Below are 19,308 nucleotides of genomic sequence, written 5' to 3' on the forward strand. Positions count from 1 at the left end.
ACACGACTCTACAGGTAGAATTTTAAAATGGATATCCAGTCACAGTGCTTAAGAGTGTAGTAGATAAGCTATAAATATTTCCTAAGAAGCCAGCTTCTGTTTCTGTGTAATGAACCATGCTTTCCAGTCTCACCACTTCATAATTCACATAACTTACTATGTCCCCATGTTGAGCTCACCACAGTCACTGAGGCTGTGTGTGCTTTCCGTCGGGGTTGGAGACACGCTAATGCTCTACCTCGATCACTGGTCTCTGACATGTCTTTGCATTTCCTAAATCCCGGAACAGAGATAGCATCTGCTACTCCTCAGCACTGAATAGGGGATGCTCAAAGTGAGCACAACAAGGGGTCAATAGCACTTGGGGTTTCTCCCTGATATCCCGGGGCTAACTCTAAAGTGGCAACCATCAGAGGCATAAGGGGCTCTGGCAAGAGAGTTGGGTCTGTGATTAGAGAAGTGTTTTCTCTGTATTTCAGATGAGGTCCCACTTCTCTAAAAACAGGAATGATGAAGTAAAATGAAAAGGCCAGGGTTGGGGATTTGGCTCAGTGGTAGAGCGCTTGCCTAGCAAGCGCAAGGCCCTCGGTTTGGTCCCCAGCTCCAGGGGAAAAAAAAAAAAAAAAAGAAAAGGCCTTATTTATTTGGACAAACTATACCTTAAAAAATCATGGATCGTGCTATTTAAGTCAACACAAGGGAAAGGCTATGGCCCTCAGCAGCTCTGCACCTACTGGATTTGTGGTGGTAACTTCCCAAGTGGAAGGCTGGTGTAAAAATCTGACAATAATTGACAGAGTGGGCAGTGGCACACAGAGCCATTAAGGACCACACTGATCAATCGATGAGACCTGGTGACACCTCTGAGGAACTGGTTTTTCAAAGTATGTCACAGAAGAACCCGGTAGATGCGGTTGGACAGCGAGACCTAGTGTGGTCATGTTTCTATGGTGTCAGCAGGGTGCCTGCCATACACGTTGGACTGACTACACTTCCATCCCAGTCTCCTCACATCAGCAGCACTTACCACAGCTTCCACAGCAGGTGAATTGTCCCCAACCACCAGTAAAGTAGAACACCTAGGAACAGGGGGAAGAAGAGGGCTCAGTCAGCCAGGAAGGACAAACACTGCTGCACACGGATCAGTCGGGACAGGCACTTACTTTAATGTTTTCAATCTGTTATCATTTTGGCCCAGAATAGGTCTTTCGATCTCCAGGTCTCTGCGTCTAGACAAACAAAGCACAATCAGCATCACTTACAGGAAAAACCATGGCCCTTCCCGTGTCTCCTGGACATGGAATCCAGAGTCTGACGGTCTGGTAACACTTTTCCTCACACCCGAGGACAGGAGGGCTCTGAGCTGTGCCCGAGCGGCTGCTTCCATGGTAGCAGGCTATAGAACAGGGGTTTGTGGGATGCTGAAAAGGGGGAGAACTTCAGAACTCAAGCAGCTGCACCACTGAAACCCTCAAGGCTGACTGAATTTTCCAAGCGGTCTGTAGAAATGAGCACATTCCCTTGAAGGGGGAATGGCGTGCTTTTCCGTGAGAAGAGAGATTTACTTATAGGAAAGCTCTGCAAACCAGATTTAAATCCTGGCATTGCGCCCTACTGGCCGTGTATCTCTGCAAGCATACAGCTGACTCATGCAGCCTTCCCCACCACGTTCCTCCTTTGGATAAACTATTCCTAGGGTAAGAATCAGTGCTCTCTCCTCAGCCTACCCTTGGACAGGGACAGATGACAGTAAATTTTGAAATAATCAAGGGAGAAGGAACTGCTATTCTGCCTGCTTCAAGATGCAGTAGCAGCAAACAGCACTAAAATCAAGCCCCACTGTTCTCTCCATGTCTTCCTACATGTGCTTGGCTTTCCCCTGGACCCCAATATTACTGGACTTTTTTTGAATACATGCTAACTTGGGCTTTTTTTCCCTTAAGACAACCTAGAAACTGTTTCTGTTTTTAGAACTCACGGTGTACTTCTTTAAAGCTCTTTTAAAAATCTTTCTTACAGCCCTTGCATCCTAGAATGGTCAGACATCATGGGCAATCCCATATACACCAATGGCACTAGGTTAAGTCTCCTCTCTGCTTCCTCGACTGTCAAGCAGATTTCAGAGCTGCACTGCACAGTTAACTGAAGGGACGGGAGACAACTGTACCCATTATAGGAACCCAGGAAGAGCTGGAGATTTTCTTGATTGATATCTTGAGCAATGTGCAGTCTGTATGTTTGAATGAGGTCCAAATTGGCCTGCAACTCCTCCTAGAACAAGTGGAAGAAAACACTAGTGAACTGAATTGCAGAACAAATTCCTCTTATTTGGTTTGTATTTTCAGAGTCACTAGGGAACTTGGGGTGGTGCTCAGAGGTACTAATGCACCAATCCACTGAATGGCTAACATCATTTTAACATCAACAACACTGATGGGCCTCACCATAGTTTGGCTCTATATTCTGTGTCAAAGCAGGGCACCAGCTAGTAAATGGAATGGCATATACCAAAGATAGCTATACAGAACAAAAAATGCCAGGTCCTTATAGTATATACTATGATTTTACTTATTTTAAATTTAAAAAAATAGGCAAAAGTAAAGAAGCAAGGCCATAGATCAGTGAGTATTTTGTTTAAGGGGATTAATGAATAGGAAGAAGACAAGAGAACCGTTTTGTTCTCTTTGTATGGAGATATTCTATACAAAAATATATATGGATATTAACAATTCATAGGATGAAGGCAAGAGACAGGTAATTATAATGTGTGCATAATAGTATATGTGAGTTACGTCCTCTTTGTCAAGAAAATGATATGGATGGACATCACCCAGCCACAAAGAACCAGATTAAAATCCCAGCACTTGGGAAGCTAAAGGAAGAGCATCCAAGCTTGAGGCTAATCCTGGGATAGACACTGTCAAAGGCAAGAGAGTGGGGGATCAGAAGACCTACAGAGGTTGCCTGTAAGAAACAGGAACTGGAGGCTGGAGAGATGGCCCAGCGGTTAAGAGCACTGGCTGCTCTCCCAGAGGTCCTGAGTTCAAATCCCAGCAACCACATGGTGGCTCATAACCATCTGTAATGGGATCCGATGCCCTCTTCTGGTGTGTCTGAAGACAGTGACAGTGTACTCACATACATAGAATAAATAAATAAATCATAAAAAAAAAAAAAGAAAGAAATAGGAACTGGGATGTGTTACAGATTTTCTGTAAAAAGCCTGAATAAGCTCCTTCTTCTAAAATGAGTGTAAGTGTGTGTCATTGGTAAAAATATAGTGAAATAAAAGAAAATAATGAAAGAAAGAATATGACTTTGGAACTAGATCTTGATTCAAATGTCAGCTCCATTACTTTCTATGTGGATGGTGGTGGTGGCATATTGCACCGTGTTTCAGGCTTTTGGTTTCCCTCTCTTAATATTAAGCCAAGGGGCTGGAGAGATTGCTAAGTGGTTAAGAGCACTGACTATTCTTTTAGAGGATCCAGGCTTATACCACATACACCGGATAAAATAAAAACTACTCAGCACACACATACTCAGTCGGTGGTAACCACCTGACCTGTGCCAACCTTCCATTCTCCTTTAGGCATATTTAGAATTAAGGATGCAGACTCACTGAGCAGCCTCTGCTCCTCCTTGTAACTGCCCCTCCACACTGCAGCCCTCACAGCTCCCCACCTCATCACTCAGTGTCTCTGTCACTCACTTTCCCTTAGAAAACAGGACTGGAGGCAAATCCCCCACCAACAACCATCCCAGGACAGCAGCCATCCTGCTGGAGAAGCCAGCATCCATCAGCTCATGGTTGGATAAGGTCAACCTAAGCTCCTTCCACAATGGCTCTTCGCTTGCTTCCTCTGGAATTTCCATTCCTGTGAAACCTCTCCTGAGCCTCCTGGTGGCTCTAAAGCTGTCTGGTGAGGCACCGGTGTTGTCAAACATTCACAGATGGCATTCTGCTCACGGGGGACAGGTTGGGGAGAGGCTGTTTTCTGTCGCTCTCTGAGTGCCAAGATCCGTGAGGCTGAGAGAAGCCTCTCCAGTGGGCCTGGCCTTTGCAGACCCACATGCCCTTCGGACCGACTGGGCTATGCTGTCTGCCAGGATCCAGACATTGCAAGGTTTCTCTTTCTTCCCTGATGCACAGTAAGGCTTTTCGTGCGAGCCAAGGAACCCAGCTCTTCTGGTGCATGGGTGCTTACCTGCCCGAAGTGATGAGCCAAAATTATGTCCACGACGTTGGTGGTCAAGCCGGAGAGCTAAAAGATAGAAACCGTGATAAGAGAGTGAGCACGTGTGAGCATCTCACAGGCTGCCCACTAAAGGAAGGTGTAGTTTACCCACAGTATCCTTCAAAAGCAAATAAAAACACAAGTCAGTGACATTTCAAAGAAATGTAAAAAAAAAAAAAAGCAAAAATATAAGGAAGATCTAAATATTCCTTCCACGGTATGAGCTGAGTTTGTTTTGAAACAGGGCTGGACGAAACGGTGGCCATTGCTTTGAGATGTGCAGTCGAGGGCTGTGGCCTCCGCTGCCTCCTTCCTGCCCCTGTTCCTGCATTTACACTGGGTTGATGGCAGGTAGAGATGACTTACAGCCCTGCCCAAGACATCCAAGACACAAAAAATAAGATTCCTTCCAGTTTTAGCTATCTTTATTTCAGGGAGTGGGAGGAAAAGCTATATTTACAGAATGTTCTCACATTTGAACATTTTTCTCCCAATTCTTCCCATTTGAAAATGATGCATCTCGGTCTAATAAATGCAGCAATCTGTGTAAATCTGGAGACAGGCTATTTTCAGAAAAAATGTCAGCTCAGCTCATCTTGCCAACTCCCCTTTAAGCTGCTGCTTGGGTTCTGGATGGAATTCCCACCGAGGACTTGGAGGAGTTGGAGCTGGGGGTGCAGGGAAGGAAGCGAGGGAGAGCCATGACATGAGTGAAAGGTTAGGGAAGAAAGATGGCCTGAGATCACCCGTGGGCTGCCAGTGAGCCCCAGGCTACAAATGAGAGAGGAGCATGGGTAACGACCCGGCTCAGTTCATGAGCTGTACTGTCCATAATTAATGCTCAGAGACCCAAAGTGCTCCATGAATGTCATCAGGCTGCTGTACGTCTAAGTGTGGGGGTCAGGATATCTGCATACTAGACAGGCATTTTACACAGGGCAGGCTGGGGAGGATTCCACAGCCCCTGGCAACAGTGTCGTTAGTTCACTCCATTGAAAGCCAGGAAAGGCAATATTCCCCAAAATGTACATGCATGTGGGGCGGGACAGACAGACTGTTCAGAATCTGATCTGCTGGTAGGCAGAAAATATATGCAGGATTTCATCTACCTGGAATTGGATAAGTAGACTAGGCTACCTTGTCTCAGCCTCCAGACACTGGGATTAAAGGCAGATGCCACCATGCCCTGCCCTGGGTAGGTCGGTAGGTCGGTAGGTCTGTCTGCCTGTCTCTTTTCCTTGGTTTTTCGAGACAGGTTTTCTTGGCTGTTGTGGAACTCACTTTGTAGACCAGGCTGGTCTACATAGAGATCCTTCTGTTTCTGCTTCCCAGAGTGCTGAGGTTAAAGTTGTGGCTACCAAGCATGCCTGGACAAGTCTGTCCTTATGCCAGTCTCACCTCAGACTCTACCCTCACCTCACATCTGGCCTAAGGAAGGTAATTCTTTGATCATACACTGTTCTACTCTTAGTATCAAGCTTTGTACCCTCTACTATTGGTACACAGACTGTGTCTATCTTTCTGTCTTACAATGTTTACAAATGTCCTGGCCTGGTGAGTCCTAGCTATGTGACCTTGGATGATGTGTTGATTCATTTGATATCCTGAGCAGAGCAGTTTAAACATAAAAATAAGTTGTTAAGAACAGTGACTGGTATACGGTAAGCATTAAATACGTGTTCATTTCTTTAAAGATTATTAACCCTCTGCTTAAATCTACATCACTACACAGTTCTCAGATACAGAATTGCTGGATGTCATGGGTTTGAGTGTCAATTAAAGTCCTGGTACATGTGATAAGCAGGATCATAGTGTTCTGGGGAAACTTCTTTCAGTGGCAAATTACAAAGACACTTATGGTAACTACAAAGTATTTAAAAGCAGGAATTTAAAAATGAAATTATTACATTAGTCATGTTTTAGCAGGCTTAAGTCCTTTTTCTCTTACGGAAAACATCATCGCTTTAGGTCAACACAAATAGATCTGTATGAGATCATGAATAGCACTGCACTTCAGTAAGAAAGCAGACTGCTTCGAGTGGACCCGACCACAGCGGGTATTGTTTCCCAAGACCTCTCTTTGGCTCTGGTTCAGCATGGAGATTTTATATGTGATAGGTCATTAGCATATTTATTTTGTTTTCTATCTGGTGGCACATATTTTAAAGACCAAATTCCCTCATTTTCCATATGGTAAACATTAATAATTAAAATGACTAGTGGAACAGTAGAAAGGAGCTGCTTCAATGTTTACAAAAGATAATGAGTCATCCAGTCATTTTATTTAGTAAGCAACTAAAAGTGCAAGCCAAACGAAGAGAGATATCTAAACTACAAGAATTTAGCAAGAGACTCATTTCTGAAATATTTTTATGTTGAACGAGGAACTCTATCAGAAGGGCAGAAGATATTTTTTTTTTAAAGATTTATTTATTTATTATTTATGACTACGCTGTAGCTGTCTTCAGACACACCAGAAGAGGGCATCAGATCCCATTACAGATGGTTGTGAGCCACCATGTGGTTGCTGGGATTTGAACTCAGGACCTCTGGAAGAGCAGTCGGAGCTCTTAACCACTGAGCCATTTCTCCAGCCCAGGGCAGAAGATATTAAAAGAAACTTTGCAAGAATATTCCAAAAAAAAAGGCAGTGACATCCCTGCCTCTTAGGAGATGCAAGTTCTAAGCTCTAACTGCTAAAAGGATGGTAGGGCTGGGGGGCAGCATGGCAGTGCTGTGCTTGTCGAGCATGTGGGGAGCTCTAGGCCCGCTCTCTCTACCCCAAAGAAGAAAAACACACAGTGACAGGAAATCCTTTGTTGCTGTTGCACTGATAAGGGGAAGAAGACTGTAATCTAAAATACCAATTACAGGAAGCTTTAGACAGACCAGGCCTGTCTGTTCATAATAGAAGTTAGAATAAGGTGATAACAGGCAAGGAGCATCAGGCAGGAAAAGGCAGACCATTCTGCGTACCAGCTGAGTGGTGATTATATGTGTAAATATTTGTAAGTTGCATATATAAAACCTTTTGAGTGGGGTTGTGGTTAAAGCTGGATGTTAGGGATGCTTGCACAACAAGTTCAGTTCACAACACTCAACAAAACAAAACATCTCATTTTACCCTTAAACCCTGTAAAGGTAATTTTCTAAGAGACCAGAGAATGAACAGACAACTCCACCCCTTAGTACTTACTTTGGAAGCTGCCCAGTCAATCCAGCCTTTAGCACACGGGTCAATGTTAATGAGCACAAGACCTTCTACCAGCTCTGGATGATTGAGCTGAGAGAGAGATAGAAAAAGACAACTGTGTGAGACTCCCGCTCCCACTTCTGCAGGAGAGGTGCTATGGAGCATTTACAGACAATGCCTCCTGAAATCTGACTAGCACCAGGAAACCAGTCTCTCCAAAGGGATGAAGTCACCTCTCCTTGAATGGGGCGCTCAGGGAAGACAGGATTTTTGTTGCTACAGCAGATGGGGAGCGTGCTGTGGTTGTCCAACTCATAGGGGATTGCTTATGGGCAAGTTCTTTGTACTCACTGCAAATCTGCTGAGGATGTAGGCTCCTGCTCCAACTCCAATGCCAATGATGCTCTTCATACTGTGAACAGATAATTGAGAGTGCTAACTACCTACGGAAAGAATGCATGGGGGTGCTTCACAACCTTTAGTGCCTTACCTATGGTAACAAGGAAAACACCATCCACTTTCAAATGTGCTTTTATAGTTAAGTTCCATGCCAACCAGAGCTACAAGAGAGACTGTCTCAAAAAAAAAGTATGCATATGTGTGTGTATACATATACATGTATGCATACATATATGTATTTGTGTGTATACACATGTGTGTACATATTTTTTTGAGACGGTCTGTTTTTAGACATATATACACATTTATACATCTACACATATATCTATACATATGTATGTATATACATACGTACATAAACACACACACCCCTCAAACTTGGGAATCATTTTTGCTACTACCTCAAAATTCATCAGAAATATTTTCATTATAACCTACTTTACATTTGTATACTTTTACCTTTTTTAAATAAACAAACTTTCTTTTTTTTCATTTTTTTAATTGGACATTTTCTTTATCTACATTTCAAATGTTATCCCCTTCACAGTTTCCCCTCCAGAAACCCCCATCCCATCCCTCCACCTCCTGCCTCCATGAGGGTGTTCCCTCCTCCACCCACTCCCTCCTGCCTACCTGCCCTGGCATTCCTCTACATTGGAGCATCAAGCCTTCATAGGACCAAGAGCCTCTCCTCCCACTGATGCCGATGAGGCCATCCTCTGCTACATATGCGGCTGAAGCCATGGGTGTCTCCATGTGTACTCTTTGGTTGGTGGTTTAGTCCCTGGGAGCTCTGGGGGCTCTGGTTGGTTGATATTGTTGTTCTTCCTATGGGGTTGCAAACCCCCTCAGCTACCTCAGTCCTTTCTCTAACGCCTCCATTGTGGACCCTGTTCTCAGTTCAGTGGTTGGCTGCAAGCACCCACCTCTATATGTCAGACTCTGGCAGAGCCTCTCAGGAGACAACTATATGAGGCAGGCTCCTGTCAGCACCCCTCATCATCCTTAATAGTGACTGGGTTTGGTGACTGCCTGTGGGATGGACCCCCATGTGTGGCAGTCTTGATTTTATTTGAATTTATGTTTACGGTGTGTGGCCATGTACAGGTTGAGTGCCAGGCACCTGTGGAGTGGATCCCCTGAGGGTGAGCTACAGGCAGGTGTTAGTAGAAGCTGGGACCCAAACTCAGGTTCTCTGCAGAAGTGGGAACCTCAATGGCTGAGCCCTGTCTCCCATCCTTAAAATGTATTTTAATCCATCTCCTTTTTTCTTTTCTTTTTTTCGGAGCTGAGGACCGAACCCAGGGCCTTGCGCTTTGCTAGGCAAGTGCTCTACCACTGAGCTAAATCCCCAACCCCTTAATCCATCTCTTAACAGAACCAAGTATCGAGCTATCCTCATTTTTTTCCTGAAAGACTATGGTCATTTAACTGTGTCCATGTGTTTAGCTTTTACTTCTCTACAAACGACTATAGCAGGAATAATTCTTTTTCAGATATAGTTCTACTGAGTTATATTTTATATACTTATAGTAATCATTTTAAAAATCTAACTTGTGCTTCAGTCCAGGATTAAAATACTTCAGTGTCTTTCCTTTATGCCAGCAAAGGCACTGCCAACGTTTATCTGACCCTTCAGACGTAAGGAGTCTGGTCTGTGTTTCTCTGATGCTACAATATGCCTTTCTTCTACCTGACCTGATAATTGGTCTTTCCTTCTGCCCTGGCGCTCTGTCTTAGCCTATACAGCACCCAGCAGGAAAGACATTCCCTAGCTAGCCCCATTTATCTATCATTAAATACAGATAAACGATCTTTTATCTATCATAATATCAGACTTCTGTATGCTGATGTTGCTTAATGCCAAGAAGCAACCTCAGAGAGCTAAGTGCTCTCTGGCTGAGAGACAGACATACCGCAGGAACACTTTGCTTACGGCATTTTATTGTGATTGATCATCAACTACACCATCTCCAAATTTAATACAATGACCATAGACTCTTCTGTTTTGCACATAACTATAGTTAGGGACAATAAAGAATACAGAGCCAAAAACAATAAGGTGGCAGAGCTGGGCGCAGATCTCAGTGGGAAAGCACCTGTTTATCTGAGTGAAAGCCTGCAGAAGACACTCACCTCAGGTGTGTAAGAACGGGAGGCAGCATCTCAGCCAGCTCATCCATGGTGGGGTACTGATACCTGAAACCCAGAGTAACCGCTCCTGAATTAGAAAGCACCACAGTTCCTAGACACTAGGAGACCTTGACCACTCCAGGAGTCTTAGAGAAACACAAGATTTATTTTAATTAATTAATTAATTTTACCAAAGGCTCAAAGGAGGTGTTGTGGTGCCTAGAAGTAAGTTTGGCAGGCGCCATGATCCTCCATGACTGCCACGTAAGGAAGAAATAAAAGGCCACCCTCCTTGTACTAGAGCAGGCTACAGGAAAAGAACTGGTTACAGGGCCCACTATGTGCTATTTCCACAGCCTTAACATGCACTCCCAGGCTCAGGAATGCCCAGCAACAGGTCTGCCAGTCATATTTAGGCAGTTACCTTAGCAGGAAACAACACTCTCCTGGGCCTGTGCATCATTATAAACTCAGGATCCTCAGAATAGACGCTCATTTATTTCACTTAGCCTAATGCATTCACTTTATGAACTACTTACTAATAATATGAACTGACTCTGAAATCGCCAGGCAAGCCCAGAGCTGACCCAGAGGAGGGAGAGCAAGGAGAAAGTCACAGATGACAGAATCAGAAAGGGACAGGATACTTTAAAATGAGACTGTGTGCGTGTGTGTGCGTGTGTGTGTGTGGGTGTGTGTGTAACAGTCTCCCATGTTTGGTGGCCTCTGCCCCACAAACCCAGGGCCATCTGCTGCACTGGAAGGAGTGGAGTGTCTCACACCATTGTGCACAAGTTGAGAACAATCCTGACAGACAGCACCTGGACGAATGACAACTGTATCTGAGACACAAGAGCATGGACAGTCAGCTAGGACTCTGTGTGACAGGACATCTTAGGCTGAATCCTTGCACACTGATGAAGAATCGCACAGGCCTGTTGGGCCGAGAGAGCTAACACACACAGAGCATTAAACAATGTCTGGCAGAGCCTGGGTCCCATGCAGGGGCAGACTCTCCCCTGTCAGGAATGCTTACTCTATAGAAGTCACTGGAAATGCAGCACGAGGGGCTGGGGATTTAGCTCAGTGGTAGAGCGCTTACCTAGGAAGCGCAAGGCCCTGGGTTCGGTCCCCAGCTCCGAAAAAAAAGAACCAAAAAAAAAAAAAATGCAGCTTGAGGGGGAAGGGCTCCCTCCTACCCCAAAAGCACTCATTGGCGCCCTGTCCAGGGGGCACTTGGGAGCCTGTGACTGACAGGCAGAGCAAGTTTAGGATGATGGTGGGTGTCAAGGCCAGTCAGATGGTGTCTTTGCCCATCAATGTGGCTCTAGAAAAAATGGTTCCCCAAGTGACCAAACTCCATCCCTAGGTGGGAACTCAGATGGGACCACCCTCCCAGAACAGGGTCAAGGAGTCTGGGCTCAGCCTATGTATTTGGAGATTCAGGAAGCAGCACAAGGTGACAAATAAAAATGGATGAGTCAGGGGACAGATGAGGGACAAGTGGGTACTCCAGACACATGACTTGTGCCTACAGGGACACAGGTCCTGGCCATGAAGAGGCTTTTGTAGGTTTGTGAAAATACCAAGGAGACATCAACACACGAGCTTCTGAGACCAAGGGCAGAAAGACGGGCAAGCAATACCACCCGTGCGTGTGACGCCATCAAGTGGAAGGGGGCACAGCATTCAGTCCCCTACAGCCACCCACAGCTCTTTGGCCTGCATGCCTCCCACAGAGCTTCCCTGGGGCCTTACTTACCCTGTTGGGAAGGAGGGTGCTGCTTCCTGTTGGCCTGGGGCATCCACGTGACAGACAGCAAAGTGCTGGGTGATCTCTTGCATATCCTCAAAGTTGAAGAACGTGTTGAAGCAGGATTTATCTATGAGACAAGGATTCCTGTGCATCGGTTCCCCAGTTCTCCCTGCTTCCCCTCAGCTCTGCAAAGCTGACCAGTGTTCTCTCAGTCCCTTCTCCTCAGCAGCCCACTCGAGTGAGGAGTCTGCACACAGCCTGTGCCTCAAGACGCCCAAGGAAGACTCTGTAGGGAGCACCTCAGTGCCTGGAGGATGAGTGGTTCTCAATTCCATGCAATGGGCTCAGAGCAGAAAGCATCTTGGGGATATTTGCTGGGTTTCCTGGTGGTGACAAAACAATCTTCTACCCACAATGCTGTCTTCTATGCACCTTGTCCCTCTACCGGATGAGGAAGGACTGTGAGCTCCCTGACTGTGGCTAGGGCTATCCTCAGCTGCTGACACCCACCACATCGGGCTCTCCATTGTCAGGACTGCTGTGTGCCTGGAGGAGATGCTGCCTCATTCTTAACCCTCTCAGTACAGGTCCTTCCTCACTTCTCAGGCTAAGACTCAGCCCTGGGCTGTCAGCTTAACACTCTGAAAGGCAGAGCAGCATGAAGGTGACATAGTTGCAGAGTCTGTGCAGAGACAGTTAGAACCTACACTTGAGAGGATATTCCAAATGCTGGCATTACACTCTCCCTGGTTTAGAGGATAATTTCACTCCACATGTTTAACCTTGCTTTTCTGCAATGTTTTTTAACAGAAGTGTCAAGGATTTTTATTTTGGAAAATCAGCATACAAATAATGAGAAATCTTCTGGTGGAAGTAAAATTTGAGTATGAAATTCATTTGTAGCTCACATATACAGACTGCCTCAGGTTTCTTGTATATGATGTTTTTAGTGCACCTCTGTGTGGCATGTGAGTCATTACATGAAATCAGGCCTGGGTGTTTCTCCTAGTAATACCACAGCAGCACTAAAACAACTCTGAGTTTTGCAGTATTGTTGCATTGAGTTTGGATGATAGGGATACTAAGAGCATGCTGTTATGAAGCACCTACTTAAACAAACTGCTGATAGGGCCAAAGGAAAACCATTAGTACTCAGTGAGCTTCTCACAACAATATTTTCTACCCTTATACATATGAATAAAACAAAACAACAACGACAGAAACCATGGCTGAGGATGAGAGGCTTAGCAGTAGAGCATTTTCTTTTCCTGAGTGCAGCCCTACATTCATCCCCAGGACCACCACAGCTAAAGCAGCAAACTGGACTTTGGATGGACTTTAACAGCTGACAGATTCGTCTTCCCTCTTTAAGCAGACATAATAGAAAGGTAAAACCTAGGGCTAAAGTCCCTCAAACACACTGCCCTATGTATAACCCAAGAATATTAATTAGCCCTGCACACAACAATAGAGATGGAGTGTTAAGAAAGAAGACTACCTCTGCTCTATTAAAATACCAGGGTTTGGGACTGCAGAGATGGCTCAGTGGTTAAGACCATTGGCTGTTCTTATTGAAGTCCAGGGTTTGGTGTGTAGCACCCATATGGTGGCTTTCGACCATCTGGAACAGGCATCAAGCACACATATGGTGCACATACATACATGTAGTACAATCACGTATGTACATAAAGTTCTTTTAAAAAAATGAAATACTATTTTCTTAATATATAAAGATTATACATTATGATAAAAAGTTGTAAGTCAAATACATACGGTTGAGCCCAATGTCATGGTATGTCAGGATAACAGGTCTGTTTCCTTTTGGTAAGCCTCTTATGGTGACGTGGACCATACCATGGGGTGTTTCAATGTCATGTTCCTGTAATAAGACAGTGCAAAATCTCAGGCAGGCTTAATGAACTCTAAGTCCACCAGAAAGATGCAGTGTTGTTCACACTATTCCAACATTCTAATTCTACTAACAAAATAGATAATTTTAGGATCTAGGAAACCAAGGATTTTTTGATAATAAATTTGTAATTGTGTATGAAAAGGAGATCAGCAAGTTGGATAAAGAACCAGGAACTATTTAGGGAAAGAACACAGAAGGAAACTGAAGATGTGAAACTGTTCCCAGGGAAAAAAGCCAGAGGCTTCAAAGATCTTGATAATTTTGGTGGACACTGAAAGGTATACTGGCCTCAAATCTCTCTCCTTTCTTGCCTGTCTTACACCACCTGTCCCTTAGAGCAGTGACTCTTGGCTGTCGTGTTCATAGAATACATTCCTAGACTAGAACCTTTGGGCCATGGCTTCCTAGAGGCGGGAAGGTATCTGGTCATGTGGCATCAGCATCCCTCTCTAGGAACTGTGTTTGAGACAGAGAAAGCGCATCTGTGACTTGGTGCTTCTCCTGAAACTGGAGTAACCCTGGTAGCTGTTAGGTGATGTGTCACCACTCTCACTCCTGGTCCTCGTTGTGTGCCCGTAAGTCCCGAGACACCCTGGACTGCTCCTGGTTTAAGGTGCTGGGCAGTTTGTTCCACCTGTCCCATGAGACATGAAATGAAGGAAAAGTAAGTTGAGAAGCTGTTAGAGTAGAGCTCAGCTCAGGGAACCGAGTAAAGCCAGAAAGGCTTGCAATTAGTAATGTTAGAGATTTAGTCTAGTTCTTTAAAAAAAAAAAGATCATATCTAGCCTCGTGGATGTCTGCTGAAATCTCCATCTGTCTCAAAGTTTCACACTGATAAGAACGACTTAATTTTGCCAATTGGAATCTCAACAAATGCTATGGGCTTCCAGTATAATTTTCTTAATAGTGAATCTCATAACTTTGGCTTCTCTCATGTGGAAAAGACAATTTCTGCCTAATAGGACATCAGTGTATCTCAAATCCTAGGCTCCTGGGCAGAGCAGAGAGAGAGCTTGACTGATCATGGTATGAATGCTTCTCTACTTAATATTCTTGGCTATTGATTTTGCCTATCAAAGCCCACTAAATGGCTTAAGTAAAGGAAGGAGAAATGTAAACTAGGCTCAGGTATTGTGAACTGCTTATGAAATGAAGCATAGGGTTTGGATAGAAAGAATATTAAATGATAAATCTGTTATTGCATGGGCAGTTAGAGAATGTCAGACTTACTGAGGAGATCTACATGTGTGTGATGCACACATACATACTAAATATCTGACTAAACCCGTACTATATGTTATATTCTGAGCTGAGCTCTCTGAGTCTAACAGAGCAAACCAGAGAGATGTGACTTCTGCCTTAGAAATACTGTATTTTTGACAGAGTGCCAACCAATGAAATAAAAACTCAACTAACGCAGCTTATGGCAAACACAGTACTGTCCTAAAAAATTAAGAAAGCAATCAGGAAAGTACAAGCCGAATCCCACAAAATGCGGTTTGATTCAACAAGACTGAGAAAAGAAGGCACATGTGCTCCTGGCAGACAGGGCATCTGCACAGCGGCTCTGGAGAAGGATCTGCAGAGTTCTACACTAAGAAGGGCCTACCTTCCTACCGTGATGATACTGCACCGAACCGCTGAACCTGGAAGCCAGACCCAAGTAAATGTTATCCTGATAAGAAAAGAAAAAAGGGAAGGCCCTACCTACTGCAACTGTACCTTTGGAGGGGTGTGTGTGTGTGTGTGTGTGTGTGTGTGTGTGTGTGTGTGTGTGTGTTCATTATGTGTCCCTGGTCACAATAACTCCTTTTAGATATATCTAAAGAAATTCTCAAACATGGTTATTTATACACACACACACACACACACACACACATACAAACACACACAAGCATACACATACACAAAATGATCAATCATGTTTATTTTTAAAACCTAGCCCCATATAACAGGAAAATTAGTAAATGAATTATGATTTACTTGTATAATGAAATGAAAATCGGTAAACTAGCAGTATAAGCATTAACTACAAAAAAGTCTGAAAAGTGCAGTGCCCAGAATCAACCAGGATGCAGAGGCCTGTGTGCAGTAAATTACCCATACTAACATTCCACAGCACACCACGGATAGCACGTGTTTATGATAGTCAACATGTACATCCTTGAGGAATGAAATGGATTCTGAAACAGAACAAAAGGGGATCAGTAGCTCATCTCCATATTCTGTCTATTGAGAAAACTATAGGATTGAATAAGAATGTTGGGAGAGAGAAATAAGTCCTCTTACTCAGTTGCTACCACAGTTCAGAAGTGAGGTCCCTCAAATGTGTTACTGTGACTACCTATTAGTAGAACTTTCCTTCTGCATCACTCAAACCTTTAATAAAATCTGAGTTAAAAGGTCCACTTGGGCCTCAGATAAGCCACTGAATGAGACCCAAGAAAAGACTTGGATTACGATGTGGCCTTAACACGGAAGTCTCCCAATCTGTAGCCAGGTAGGCGACAGTAGTGTGTGTAAAGGGGACGGACAATGAGCTAAAAAAGGAAGACAAGGATAAAAATGGAGCTGTGGCTAGACATGGTGGCACATGTCTTTAATCCCAGGACTTGGGATGCAGGAGCAGGTGGGTCTCTGTGAGTTCAAGGCCAGCCTGATCTACAAACGAAGTCCAGGATAGCCTCTGTTACAAAGAAGAAATCCTGTCCCAAAAAACATGAAGGAAAAAAATGAAGTTGTCAAAGATGGAGTTTTAAAAAACCCTTTAAAGTAGGCGGGGTCAGGGCACTGTGACTGCTTTGTCATCATTCACAATGTGTATAAAACTCAGTCAAAATTGGCCCCTTAAAATCTCATCCTTTCCAGGGAGAGCTCAGCCCCTGCCTCCCCACAATGGGCCTTCAAGTCCCATAACAACCAGAGCATCAAAGGGCCAAGAGTCTTACTTTGCTGTCCCACTTTGCTGTTGCTGTGTTGCTCTTGGAGTTCCTCTTCCTTCGGAAGGAATGAAGAACATCCATGGTCTGGGAGCAAAGGCATGAAGCGGCAGAAGGAAGGCACTAACCTCCATGGGGGTCTGAATATATGTCCGCTGCAAATCAGGGGGCGAGGTGCGGCGACAGCAGCTGGGGACTGAGTCACTGACTCCACCGCCTTCCTGCTCTGCTCAGCCCTCATCTGCCTGACTGGCTTTCTCCAGGGACTGTCACCCCAGCATTCTAGAATGTGGCCCACAATGGCAGCCTGTGCTCAGAGGGCAGAACTCGAAGCGGCCTCTCAGGGGCTCTGGTGTCCATCTCTGCGGTGGTGTACTTTAGGGACACATCCCGTTGCACTCCAGGCTTATGACACAACCTAAGCTCGTCCAGGTGGCCGACATCTCCATCTGTGACGACTGCCTCCCCCGTCACCCAGATGGCATCCTGACCAGAGAGCCTGGTAGAACCTGAGCCAGGTGGCACCAGTTTGATAACCAGCAACTTTGGACTTTCTCACGTCCTTTCCCTTTGGTTAAACATGCCGTCACAGTATCATTGGTCCTTTATCTCTGAGACCAGTTAAATCATGATCGCCTAATGCCTGACACTATTTCTTCTCCATTCTAGCAATTTTTTTGCTAATATGAAATGTTATTGCTTCTAATGATTAGGCTATCATATGAGTTTCCCAATGTTATATATGAATGTGTGTGTGTGTGTGTGTGTGTGTGTGTGTGTGTGCGCGCGCATGCGTGTCTCAGGTCCTTGCTAGGCAATTGTACTTCTGACCTACATTCTAAGTCCTAAATCACAGGGCTTGTTGATATAATGTTCCATCCAATACTACTGCACGAAGAGATAAGGTCTCCCCTCTAGCTTGTCACACCTTTCACTCTAGTTCTCACAACACTTTCAGGCATCCAGTTTTTGCTTTGCAGCCACCCACACCCTCCAGCCTTCCCACCAGCCACATTTTCCATCTGAGAATCTCTTTTGTAATATGTCAACCTAAAAGTCTTTTCCTCTTTCAGAACTAGCTGTAGTATCTTCTTTCCACAGCCTTAAATGACCATTAGGAGAAAGAAAGAACAAATCACCAACCCCACCCCACACCCCAGAATTCTCTCTTACCACACTGTGTCCCAGAAGTGAGCATGACTAGTATAGGACCATTTCTCTACCACTAAGGATCCTGCCCTAAACTTATCATGATATACAGTAGAGACCTTTTTTCAGCACTGTGGCTCTGAGCTGTAAGTCTGATAAGTTGGTAGCCATCACGCATGTGACCTGATATTGTCTATTGGAGGAATAAACCCTCTACTTATAGAATGTGCATATAGGCAGATGGCAATTTGTGACTTTGTTTTTGACTTTAGCTTTTTCTGCAAGGTCCTCCCACCCCCTAACCCCCCTTGCCACCAACTTAATTCTAGTTTGGTAGCAAGCCATTCATTTACCAATCATGTATAAGATTTATGCTGTAGTGATAATATCTGGTCCTCAACCGAGCAACTGCAATTAAACAGGCAACATGAAATTATTCAATCCTTGGCCAAGCCTGTATTATTCTACACCGTTCATTATCGGCTTCTTCTACAGAGATGATCTATTCTGCCAGATAAGAGCTTCTTACTATCCACTAATAATTACTGAGTGCTGAAAACTGAGTATTGAACCTGGGGTCTTAAACACAAGCACACTACCACTAAGCTACATCCCTAGTTAGTTTTACTTTTAACACAGAGAACCCACATATCCAAAACTAGTGACAAACATGCAAATGTCACAAACACCTTCCATCATTCTATTTCTATCTGATCTAAACTAGAGTTGTATTTCACAAAGCCAGGAGATTTCACTTAAAGTTTCAACACTTTTGGGTAGGTTCTTTTTTTATGCAAGATGAATTATTTTTAGCAGCACTAGAAGGAAAGAAACCAAAGCCACTGTATATCTACATTGGTGAAAATAAAGTTTAATTGGATACACTCCAAAAGAGAGTATGTCATATAAAGGTTCCAAAAACAGGCACACCTTAGCACAATACTACGGGACTTCATTACAAAAAACAAGCAGGAATATAGTTTGGGCTGGGGATTGAGCCCAGGCTCACACATGCATGGCAAGGGCTCTACCACTGTATTACGTCGTAGCTTCGACTTAAAATAACAATGATAACAGTAGTAGTAGTAATTGTTATTACTGCTGTGGGATATGTGCGCAGCACAGTGCACATGTGGAAATCAAAGGACAAACGTTAAGGAGTCAAATCTCTCCTTCTGCCTTGCTGAAGCATAGTTTTTCTTGTTTTTGCCATAGTGTATACTCTAGGTTAACTAGACTGTGGGCTTCTAGGAGAGTCTCCTGTCTTTGCCTCCTATCTCACTGTAGGAGTGATGGGATTATAGATACATACATTGTACTAGGCTTTCTTTCTAAAACTTTTATTATATTTATTTATTTACGTGTGGAACTGGACATGCCATAGACGTTAGAAGACACCCTGTGAGAGTTTGGTCTCTCCTGCTATCCTGTGGGTTCTGGGAATCAAATTCCGGTTGTCAGCTTTGGCAGCAAGCACCTTTATCTGCTGAGCCATCTTGCTGACTGCATTCTCTCTCTCTCTCTCTCTCTCTCTCTCTCTCTCTCTCTCTCTCTCCCTCTCTCTCTCTCTCTTAATGAGTACACTGTA

At 44.3% G+C, this 19,308-nt stretch overlaps 1 protein-coding gene across 14 annotated transcripts in view; it reads right to left on the bottom strand.

Annotated features, from left to right (window-relative positions):
• Ndrg3 (NDRG family member 3) overlaps window positions 1-19,308 on the bottom strand; it is a 63,426-nt gene that overhangs the window by 9,003 nt on the left and 35,115 nt on the right. For 11 of the 14 annotated variants that reach the window (XR_010064592.1, XM_063283384.1, XM_039104620.2 and 8 more), the window contains 9 exons: window positions 13,493-13,598; window positions 11,726-11,846; window positions 9,967-10,029; window positions 7,783-7,843; window positions 7,435-7,521; window positions 4,209-4,265; window positions 2,168-2,271; window positions 1,164-1,229; window positions 1,028-1,079 (listed from right to left, as the gene is read on the bottom strand). Coding sequence is in view for 13 of the 14 variants with exons in the window: in XM_063283384.1 (XP_063139454.1) it covers window positions 1,028-1,079; window positions 1,164-1,229; window positions 2,168-2,271; window positions 4,209-4,265; window positions 7,435-7,521; window positions 7,783-7,843; window positions 9,967-10,029; window positions 11,726-11,846; window positions 13,493-13,598 (717 nt within the window). In the remaining variant the exon portion in view is untranslated. Of the gene's footprint in view, window positions 1-1,027; window positions 1,080-1,163; window positions 1,230-2,167; window positions 2,272-4,208; window positions 4,266-7,434; window positions 7,522-7,782; window positions 7,844-9,966; window positions 10,030-11,725; window positions 11,847-13,492; window positions 13,599-16,580; window positions 17,679-19,308 lie in introns of those variants that run through there. The other 3 variants (XM_063283379.1, XM_063283385.1, XM_063283383.1) reach the window with 3 other exon arrangements.

Source organism: Rattus norvegicus, chromosome 3, assembly GCF_036323735.1.
Source record: "Rattus norvegicus strain BN/NHsdMcwi chromosome 3, GRCr8, whole genome shotgun sequence".
NCBI lineage: Eukaryota > Metazoa > Chordata > Mammalia > Rodentia > Muridae > Rattus > Rattus norvegicus.